Consider the following 11,166-nt stretch of genomic DNA (forward strand, 5'->3'; position numbering starts at 1 on the left):
TGAGATGCTTAGGGGCACGGACAAAAAGCCAAAGATGGCTTGACGAGGTCCATGCCCCTTACAAGGCATACAGTGGAATACGCAGAATGTTTAAAATACAGGCAGTGAATTGCAGAAAAACGCAGAAAACGCAGCTGCCCACTAGGCAGAAACGAAAGGCAAACAAAACTTTAGGTGTCCGGATCATGGAAAAAAAAAATGTAGTGCACAAAGTTGGCTAAGTATAAAAAATGCACGGCACGAAAGTGAAGGGAAGAAAAAACGAGAACAAAATAACACACATCTCTAACAGTGCTTATTTCACAAACAAAAACAAAGAAGTTCACTTTATCGCCACGTACAATTCTTTTGATTACAGAAACATGCTGCGTAGATCCCTGAACGATTTGTTGAGGACGTCTCGGTTATCATCACCGGAGAGTTCGTTCAGGATAGCTGGCAGACGATGTTTCAACATTTGTTTCCCATAATTTGTGCGGCATACATCAACTTTCCATTTTTCCGGATTTCGTGTACTATAGACAGGATAGTTCGCAGCAAGTGCGGCTAGCACTGCTAAAGAATTGTCGTGTTTAATTATTTCTGATTTGTAGTGACGGATTAGTCTATAGGAATATAAAGACTCTATACTGATTATGTTAAATTTCTTAAACAATTCGGCTGTGTGTGAATAACGAGGGACTTTTGCAATAATGCGGATAGCACGTTTTTGTAGACGCAAAAGTTTATTAATATTATCAAGCGTTGTGGTTCCCCAGACAAGCGCGCCATAATTCATAACCGAGGAAAAAAGGGAATTGTATAACAATACGTTAACTGATGTAGGAAAAGATGAACAGTAGCGACGCAAGTAGCCAGTCGTACGCGAGAGCTTCCCGGAAAGGTAGGTAATGTGGTCGTCCCACGACATATTTTCTGAAAAAATGACCCCTAGTGTTTTAAAATGGGGAACCACTTCAATTGTAGTGTTGTTTATTGCAAGGGATGGAATAGAAATACCTTTTTGACGTGGATGAAAGATCACTGCTTTTGTCTTTGCAACGTTGATCTTTAAATCATTCTCCGTCGCCCAAGTATTTATATGTCCCAGTGTCCTGTTTGCACGATCGGCTAAACTGATGCTCGATTGTCCAGAAAAAAACACACTTGTGTCGTCAGCGTATATAATATAGTTAGCAGATTTGTCAATATTAACAATTTCATTGACATAAATTAGAAACAGGAAGGGCCCTAAAATACTCCCCTGAGGGACACCCGAAACTACTGGTTTAATAGCTGAGCGTTGTCTATGAATATCGACAAATTGTGTGCGATGCTGCAAGTAAGAAGATATTAAAGAAAAAACTTTGCCGCGAAAACCGTAGTATTCCATCTTTTTAAGCAGGATGCGGTGATTGATGAGATCAAAGGCTTTCGTGAAATCTAAAAAGAGGCCCAACACGATATTTTTATTTTCAAAATTCTGCAATATCAGCTCTTTTTGAGCAAGCAAAGCTAACTCGGTTGATTTATTTTTTCGGAAACCGTACTGAGCCGGAGTTAAAATGTTATATTTGTCAGAAAAAGCCATCAAGCGTTGCAGAATTAATTTTTCGAATCCTTTGGAAATGACAGGAAGAATAGAAATAGGACGATAATTTGATAATTCATCTCGGTTTCCTTTTTTATAGATCACGGTAACCCTTGCGGTTTGCATGCTACGCGGGAACAGACCGAGCGACAGGCAGGCGTTAAAGATGTGCATCAAATAGGGTGCTATTACATCTATAACATATTTAACTGGTGTGATTTGAAGACCAAGAGCATCTTCTGACTTACTATTTTTAAGCGATACAAACGCTGCAATAACTTCATCAATAGTGACGGGCTTCAAAAACATACTGTGGCCGGTACTTTGCTCCATGTAACTGTAATTAGCAGTGGTGTTTCGTGCCTGTGCAACAGAAAGGAAGTAATCGTTAAAAGCATTGGCTAAGTCAACTCCGGTTAATTCTACATTATCTAACGTTACTTTCGAGACTGTTTCGGGTGGCTCTCTGGTCAAAAGACTCAATATCCTCCATACGTCCTCTGATCGGCCAGTCGAGGAGTTGAAAAGATTTTCGTGATAACTCCTTTTAGCTGCACGTAGTTCTTTGTTGACAAAATTTCGGTACTCTTTATAAATTTTTAATGTGTCAAGGTTCCTGGCTTGCAGAAATTTAGCATACAGTCGATCTCGTTTTCTAATAAGCTTTAGCATGTCGGTGGTAACCCATGGCTTGCGAGCCTTTTGGGTCGTTTTAGTGTAACAAGTGGAAAGCAGTCGTAATAGGCATCAGTAATTTTTTCCATTAATTTATCGTAAGCTTCTTCAGGGTTTCTCATCTCAAGTACATCGGCCCAATTAAAGCCGGTTAAGCGGGTGCGAAAGGATGACAGCTTTTCTGGGTTGATTACACGGTACTGGAAAGGTTGTCTTGAGTGTCTGTTGGTGTTAACAATATGCTCAATAGACATAAAGATTGGAAGATGATCGCTGAGCGTGTAATTTATGACTCCGCCTTTCACGCGGGATATATCAATATTTGTGATGAAGAGATCTAACACAGACTGTGAGGTTACTGTTATTCTTGTGGGTGACATTATTACATTCTTGCATAGGTGAATGTTTAACAGGGTTTCGAAGTTTTCTTTTACGCTGTTTTCACCAAGCCAGTTTATGTTGAAGTCCCCACCTAGAATTACGTGGTATTTGTTCTCGTTTACGTACTCCAAGATAGAATCCAGAAATGAAAAAAACTGGCAGGTATCTCCAGATGGCGGACGATAGCAAACACAGAAAATGGTTGACCCTGACTTCAGCGTCAGTGTTTCGCAGTCTGGTGTGACAACACAGAATTCTGGTTGCAGCTCACAGTTCATATTGTTCGAGGTCAGGGCACAAACACCACCACCTAGTTGGTCAGTGCGATTAATAAAATATGATCGGTATCCAGGCATACGAAACACATCATTCTCAGTGTTGAACCAAGTCTCAGAAAACATTACCACATCAAACAGTACTCCTACTTCGCGAAAGAAACATTCTAAATTCGCGTATTTATTTCTACCAGACTGCAAGTTGAAGTGAACGCAGTTAAACCGTGTCTGTGTGTTGGTGGTGGCATAGTTGCTAAGTTCCGACATGTCCAGATAACTATAACCCGGCGAAGCCATGATGAAGAAAATAAAAAGTAAGGGAATGCAATCGGGTGTTACATCGTGTGTCTGGAGGTTCTTTGACGTAAGGCGTTTGTTCATCCATGCAGTCATCTAGAGCCACCCAAAAGCACGCACCTGGGTTTACGTTTATCAGTTTCGGTCGAAGCATGGGAATAGGGCGTCTGCCTTCGCTATCATTTGCTTTGATAATCGGCCAAGGCACATTTTTAATGCATGCGCTTTTCAGTAGCCTCATTGTGAATGCGCTCTGAGCAGCGCCCTTAGTAATTCTGTAGCTGTTTTCAAGTTTAGAAAACAAGCCGTGACCCATACTTATATCTTGTTTCAAGTAGTCTGTTCTACGCACGCGCAGGCTATCTGTGTGTCTCTACTGAATCCTGTTTAGGTCGTTGTCGTTCTTGATAACAATCAATTCCGAGCCGTCCGACTGCCTGGCATATATCTTTCCTCCTCTGCTCCAGACATATTTCCATCCGGCAGCCTTTTTCTTAGCTACGGCCAAGCTCAGAAGCCGCCGAAGAAAGGGATAAAGGTGATCATTAACGAAAACCGGCGATGTTGAAGCGTTTCCGAAGTCTTTGCTGCTGAGTCTCAGTTTCCTTGCCTTTTCAACCAGTGCGTCCCTTTTCTGACGCCTAGTGAATTGTACAATAATGTTATTTGGCTTAGATTTCGAGGGAACACGATGACACGCCTCTACATCCTCGGCATTAATGGGTACACCAGTGAGCACTCCAAGTTTACATACAATGTCAGTGGTGTCTTCGTCGGGGCTTTCCTCTATTCCTTTGATTTCGATGTTTTTGCTGCGCGAGTACTGCTCTGAGAACACTAGGCGGGACTAAGCCAGCATCAGCGAGGCGGGTTTGGGTGGCCTGTAGTGCAGCATGCAATGCACTGTTCTCTTCTTTCAGAGCAGAATTTTCTGCCTTGACAGCATTATAGTTTTCCCGCATTTCTTCAAAGATGCCGTTCATGTATTCCAGGCTCCGAGTATGTTCGGAGAGTTCGCTCCGAAGTGCTCTAATTTCTGCACGCAAGTCTCGGTCTACAGCTTCTCGCGCAGCTTTAATTTCAAGGCGGAGTTCATCACGCAGGTCACTTATCTTCTGCGACATGGCCCTTTTAGCACAACCAACAAGCACAGGCAATGTAACGCAATATTGGCAGCAGTGGCAGCAGACAGAACATGCAAGAATCCCGTACTAACAGAAACAGAGATTTTGTAAACCAACCTGCAAAATGTGACAGATAAGGCGTCAGGCTGTGGACGATGCGCTGCCACCGCTGCCAAGAAACCGTCGTGTGTCCAGCCGCTCCTTTTAAGCTGTATCCAGTTGTCGGTGGCGCCGCATAGAATGCGCAGAAGCCGGTCTTTACACCCAGGGCGCAGCGGCACGGTGGATTCCGGTCACTCTTCTTTAAGCCTTGCGATGATGCGAGCAGCTGCAAAATGTGACAGATAAGGCGTCAGGCAGTGGACGATGCGCTGCCACCGCTGCCAAGAAACCGTCGTGTGTCCAGCCGCTCCTTTTAAGCTGTATCCAGTTGTCGGTGGCGCCGCATAGAATGCGCAGAAGCCGGTCTTTACACCCAGGGCGCAGCGGCACGGTGGATTCCGGTCACTCTTCTTTAAGCCTTGCGATGATGCGAGCAGCTGCAAAATGTGACAGATAAGGCGTCAGGCTGTGGACGACGCGCTGCCACCGCTGCCAAGCAGAGGGAAATGATGTGGAGGAAAGAAGCGAAGTGTTCTGAGCATAGGGCCCATGTCGAAGTGGGGAAGGAGGAACGACAGTGGGCTAGGGTAATGGGTGAGGGGAGACACTGTGTCTGTAGTCTGCGCCAGAGTGTTGCTTGTTTGTTATCTAGGGAGGAGTGGGGCACGGGGTTAAGCTGGCTTGAGGCTCTGTAGGCCTGCGTCAGCTCGTTGAATGAGTGAATGCGCTGCTTCGTGAATCCCCAATCCGAGGCTAGCTGAGCCCGGTTTAAAGAACCTCGGGCTAAAAGGTGTGGGGCCTCGTTTCCAGGATTCCCGGAGTGCGCAGGCATCCATATCAGCTCCACTTGGCGGGGTGGGGGCGCATCGGGCGAGTTCAGCATGCCAAAAGCAGGGACATGGAGTCGGCCTCGAGCAAAATTTAGAATCGCAGTTTGGATGGATGGATGGAAACAACTTTATTACACAAAAAAAAAAATCTTCCAGGGTGGTCCCCTACTGGTCCAGGAGTCCACGGGCTAGTGCTTCACGTAAAGCCCGATCCACTAGCCATTTCTGGCCGGCGGGCTGAGCGGTCCGTAAAGCAGCCTCCCAGGAAGAATGGGTGGGATTGGGGATGGGGGATACTGCCTTTGGGGAAGGACATTCCCAAAGGTAATGGAAAAGTGTGGATTTGGGCACGCCACAGGTGTTACAATCAGGAGGAAAGGTGGGATGAAAGCATGAGAGGCGGTGGGGTGAAATAAAGCAGCCTGTCTGTAATTGCCGCCATGTGGCGCTGGATAAGGGCGACAAGGTACTGTGGGGTGGTGGCAGTGTCATGCGGCTGAATTTGTAATATGTGGTAATTTGGTGATATGTAGAGAGGACCGAAGGGGCTTCTTGCGCAGGGTTGGGTGCCTGATCCTCCGGGGTCCGGGAGGAGAGTTCTCGGGCCAGCTCATGAACGCGCTCATTACCGGGGATCGAGGCATGCCCAGGGACCCACGACAGAGTAACCGTTCGGTCGAGAGAGGTGGCCGTGGTAAGAATACGGTGTGTTGCCGGAGTCGCCACGCCCTGTAGGTAGTGGCGGTTCCTGGAGGTTCCTGGAGTGGCGGTTCCTGGAGTTCCTGGAGGGAGACATCGTCCAGATAGAATCGCAGTTTTACCCCCGAATGCAGAAATCTAACTTCACTCGAACTTGTATCGCGCTTGAACCTGACTACAGTAAGCCGACTTGAAGCATCAAGTCGACTTCAGGACCCCCAAGTTTGGTTTCGTGTTTCATAGACGCTCAACCTGACTTGCTTCGTCAAGTGAAGTGCGTGCTTGAACGCGAGGGCGCATTGCTCGTCTGGGGAAGAGAGTATTCAACATTCTATTGTAATAACGCACGTTTTACTCGTATAAAACCACGTGTTTCGTTCAGCAATCATAAACAGGCACTAGGTGTGAGTGACTTCTGCAGAAAAATGCTAACAATAAAACCACATTTCAGTGCTACCGGCCGCTTTCGCTTGAATGACGTCTTTGGTTGGCAACGTGTCCCACATTGAGCCAGTTCTAGTTGAGCCGTAGCCAGTTTTTTCTACGTTGTTTCTTTTCTGTTCACGTTGGCCTACTAGCAAGGCGTGTTTATCAACCCACGTGAGCAGAAATCGCGAAATGTCGCAACACTGCGAAGACTCGGGCTCTCAGCGGAGACCAGCGCCTCGCTTCACATTTGAGGAAAAAGAGCTCCTAACGGCGCTGGTGAAGGCGCGTCAGCACATCCTCGAGTGCAAAAAGACGGATGTGTCTTCTCTGGCGAAGAAAAACGAGACTTGGGTAGAAGTTGCAAAAATTTTTAACAGCAACCACGGGGTGACCCGACGCGACCCTCACCAGCTTAAAAAATGCTGGAATAATATGAAGCAGAAGTCGAAGGAGGAGGATGCGAGGAAACGGAGGGATTGCCATAAGACAGGTGAGCGCAGCTTTCAGGTCGTTTACAAACGCTTGTTCCTGCATGTTTCGTGTGCCATGGTTAAGGGCGCGATTATTCTACTTGGTCTGCGTTAGCAGCGTGTGCTGGAATGCAGTTTTTAGGAACGGTATTATAACGCGCAAATTGGCGCGTAATCACGCTTTCCGCGAAGTGTACCCTGCTGCATTTACGAATGCAGATAAATGCAGCCTGCTTTAATCGTGTAAATAATGCGTAAGCAGTATCCTCTACAGCCTCCTTGCTTTATAAAAACTACGGAGAATGTTTACTACACTCGAGTCAGTGCGAACGCACAGATTTCTGCTACATAGAAGACGATGAGCGGGCAGTACCATGCGATGGAGCGTTCGCGTCAGGCCGGCAGCGAACAGACAACGGACGATTCGTACCGCTGACCTAGTTCAGACGGCGTCAACACTGGCGAACTTCATGTTCATGAGGAAACTAGCTGCGCGATTGAGAGTTGATTGGTACTATTGAAAATCCGGAAGGCTGTGCATAAAGCAACCTACCTTTACTCGTTCATGACACTATTGGGACTAGTGGCACAAAAATGGAGCGAAAACAACACCGGACGCATTGATGTGCCTTCGGTTGCTTTTGTATGGGACTTCATGAAAAAAACAGTACTGTAATGGCACATTTTATATCTATTAAAAGTAGGTTCCCTGTGTGCTATATGTTTTGTTTTCTTTTCAGGGGGAGGGCCAGCAGAGTGCGCTATAAGCCCGCAAACTGAACAAGTGCTGGCTGTTGCCAGCCACATTTCCACGCGTGCTGGCAATGAAACAGATTCAGACAGGGGCATTGGCCTCTTGCCGGTGGCAAGTTTGCCTGTTGTTAGGCTCCTGCAGCCAATGGTCGATGGACCAGGCGATATGGAATACCACTATGCAGGTAGGGCACTGAGCATGGCAGTGTGCACTGTTGCAAGTAACGCTGCTTTAATTTTTTTATTGCCTTTAATCTACTGTGAGGATTATAGGGTTCAGCTACAGCAACACTGTTGCAAGCTGCTGTACACGGGGTTGGCTGAATGTTTGTGCAGATCAAGGCTGCATTGGTTGACAATGCAAAAGGATGACCTGCTCCAAGCTGCATGTTGTTGGACAGCACTCCGAAGGCATTCTGTCTTGGTGGTGCTCACGCATGTAAGTGGTGTGCTGTTTTTCTGTAGTGAAAGGAGGCGATTCAACCGTCGGGCACTGATGTAGCAACCTTGTTCCGTGCTGCAACCTGAACTGCATTCATTATGACATTTGCACCTGCTTATTTCGTGTTTTTGAGCCCGGCTGGCCATTCCTGCATCTCTTTAAACGAATGTCAACTTTCATGCAGTTCCATTATGCTTGCACTCCACATATTTTTGATATTTGTGTGCACTTGTACATGGTAGTGCTTGAGGGATAAGCTAACAACATTCTCGTTCTGAATAATATTGCAGCTTGCCTCTGTGCAATGCTCGAAATACCTTTGGAATTTGGCTGCTAGTTTGAAAGCAAATTGTGTTTTGCATTGCACAGGTTTTACTTGAGGAGTGTTTTCTGTAGCCCTGAATTTGGTTGCCTACAGATGTGCTTATTAGTGCAGACTGAAAAGTAGCACTAGTGGCAGCAGTGTGTACACAAACTGTGCAGTAATATTTATGGCGGTAGCATCAACAATAAAAATTTGTTGCACAACACAGCATTAAATTGTCACTTGTACATACTTTATTTGTACAATGCACTATATTAAACAGAAAAGAAATTGTAATACTCGCTATAGGAATGGCACTGCCAATGTAATACAACCACAGTGCAACAGTTTACAGTGACTGATTCAGGACTCCTATAATGAGACACGAGAAATAGCAGCTTTGTACAGTAGCTTACATACACCCATTATAGGCTGTTCCACAGGCTGCAGTATTCTTCACTTTTCTTGTATGCCCCGCCCCACCTTAGCATTGGTATCGCATATATGTGGCTAAGGAGGTTGAAAGTAATTATAAGGAAACCTTTACAAAAAACACAGGACGGAAGAGAGAAACACACAAATGCTAAGTTGGAAATGTACAAAAATTTAAAAATAACGAAACCCACTGAAAGAACAAAAAGGTGCAAGCACAGAATTAAAGAATAACCACGTGTAAAAACTCTGGGCCAGCACGACTATATTAGCAAATTATATATTAGCATATTAGCAGAAAAAACACAAAAGTGAGGCCATGAGGCTCAGAGCAAATTGCGAAGAATATAACAGACCAAAACAGAACACCTAAACCATGGCCCCAAGATGCAATGGCAGTTATTTGGTGCTGAGAAAGGCAACTGATGCCTCACTTACTTCTAAGGAACATTATAAAGGTTTCGTTATAATGTCTGTTTACTAACTGACCCAACAGTTTGCTCTATTGAGGTAGGAGGATAATGCATTGTTAGCTTAGATTTATTTTCCCACTAATTTTTACTTTTTGTTTATTACAGAGGAAGACTGGGAAGCTCCTCCTGTTGACGAGGAGCAGCCATCAACGGCTCCTGTTGGCCCAAGTGCGGCAGCTCCAGAAGCAACTCAGCAGGAGAGCGGTGCCTTTTGTACACCTGTAGAACCTGGCGATGCTCCCAGCACAGCTGCAGTTGCTTCTGGAGCTGACGCTTGCACTGCTGCTGAAGCAGTGGCCACTGGCGATGGTGGCAGGGCTCCGAGAGGGCGGATGGCCCTCTTGGAGAGGTCTCTGGCAGACGAGAATGATGTCAGAGCCTCTCTACTGCGAGAAGAGCATGCGGTGCGCCTCCAGCTGATGCGGGAGGACCACCAAAGTCTTCTCGAAGAACGTAGGGAGAAGAAAGTTTTGGACATTGAGGAAAAAAAACTAAAAATCGAAATTCTCCAAATCGAAAAAGAAATAAAACTAGAACAGCTTCGCAGGCTGCGAGAGGCACCAGAATAAAATAGTGCCTACAAGTGAAAGAAACTGGAATGCTGTCTGAATGCTTGCACGAATAGTATGTGGCAAATCCTCATAACGTCACTTCATTGGCACCCGTATGGTTTCAAGTACATGACTCAGTGGGAGGAATGGTACTCCTCCTCCTGCTGCTATGGCTACATGGTGCTTGTGGGTCTTTGTATTCAAACAGTAATTCGCGGAAGTATGCACTGCTGTATGCTACAAATCTGGCTGCTCTTGGAACGAAAATCCTCCCCTGGCACGGCTTGCAAAACCAATTGGTAGGGAAAATTTAGGCCACACTGGCAAAGGTTCCATGTATGAAAAGTCGCAACAATCTCTGCTCATGGAAGAGTCAACACCATAAGTGCACAAAGGCCAACACTGCTCTCTCCTAGTTCTATTATCTATGCTGTGTCGCCTAACCTAAGGCCTCCTACACAAAAACCTAAACCCGTAAAGAACGTGGTTCCTGCTATGCTCTCTACTACGTTGGCCCAGAGCTCGAGTCAATGCAATGCCACCATGCTGAAGTAATTTAATCCTTGAAAACATGGGCACCACATTCCTGCGACAACCTGCACAAGGCACGGAAAAGACTTAAAAGAAGCATACGTCGCAAGCACTTGCTGATGGCACTCATGTTCTGCTATTTTGAACCCCCAAAGCCTGTAACAATTTCAAGAGATGCGAGTTCTCCTCGAGTGGAATTGGTACTATTCCAAGAAGGTGGGCGCAACTGCAGCGAACGAGTACCTGCAGGTACAAATAAAAAAAACACTAGGCTACGTGTTTGCATGTGAATAATTTCACTAAAACACTTCTAAGCTAGAACTAACTGCATAGTCATATCACCAACTGTTCATTGAACCACAAAACAAAATGTCGCAAAGACTACAGGGGTCATAAATTTTTTTTTCAGTGGTCCACCACGACTGTGACATAGGTCAAGGCAGCTAACAAACATCAGGTGCATTTGGCTCAAGAACAGACTGTTGAGTGCAACTACTTGCAGACAGATTGTGTAGCTTCTGCAAGAGCTACAGGAGTTCAGTGTACTACCATTACCTTTACACTCGGAAATTCAAAATGCTCACAGGTCGCAAACTGTATTTTGGTGCGTTTCACCATGACATAGCAATGCCTGCACTTCTCTTGGCACATACTATGCTGCAGTAGACTTTACTTCTTTCTCAGTGCTAGTTGCTGCCCGTTATGCACCTTTGTCGCAAGAGACTGAGCTAGAAGAGGTGTATGAATCATGTCGGGAAGCACATTTCAGACCAAAAGAATCAACCTTTTGCGCCATACCATGACAACTGCCAACCAACTCCCACTTTG

General features: G+C 45.7%; 1 protein-coding gene across 2 annotated transcripts; it reads left to right on the top strand.

The window, feature by feature from the left end:
* Window positions 1-6,559: 6,559 nt before the first annotated feature.
* LOC149366781 (uncharacterized) lies at window positions 6,560-10,265 on the top strand. 2 transcript variants are annotated; one of them, XR_016284103.1, is made up of 4 exons: window positions 6,560-6,872; window positions 7,593-7,790; window positions 7,942-8,044; window positions 9,362-9,496. XR_016284103.1 is itself a non-coding variant. In XM_089552361.1 (3 exons), exons 1-3 carry the CDS (start codon window positions 6,815-6,817, stop codon window positions 9,823-9,825), a joined length of 720 nt encoding a protein of 239 aa, XP_089408487.1. In that variant the 5' UTR covers window positions 6,702-6,814; the 3' UTR covers window positions 9,826-10,265. The 2 variants fall into 2 exon arrangements, 1 of the variants encoding a protein (XP_089408487.1); XM_089552361.1 differs by lacking the exon at window positions 7,942-8,044 and having other exon boundaries at window positions 6,702-6,872; window positions 9,362-10,265.
* The last annotated feature ends 901 nt before the right edge of the window (window positions 10,266-11,166 follow it).

Source organism: Amblyomma mixtum, chromosome 1, assembly GCF_055824585.1.
Source record: "Amblyomma mixtum isolate Tamu chromosome 1, ASM5582458v1, whole genome shotgun sequence".
Lineage (NCBI taxonomy): Eukaryota > Metazoa > Arthropoda > Arachnida > Ixodida > Ixodidae > Amblyomma > Amblyomma mixtum.

Bases quoted from the DNA above. Each gene is read 5' to 3' on its own strand.
- LOC149366781 (XM_089552361.1), top strand. From the start codon at position 6,815: ATGAAGCAGAAGTCGAAGGAGGAGGATGCGAGGAAACGGAGGGATTGC. The intron at 6,873-7,592 runs GTGAGCGCAGCT...TTTTCTTTTCAG, and splicing joins GAGGGATTGCCATAAGACAG to GGGGAGGGCCAGCAGAGTGC. The intron at 7,791-9,361 runs GTAGGGCACTGA...TGTTTATTACAG, and splicing joins TATGGAATACCACTATGCAG to AGGAAGACTGGGAAGCTCCT.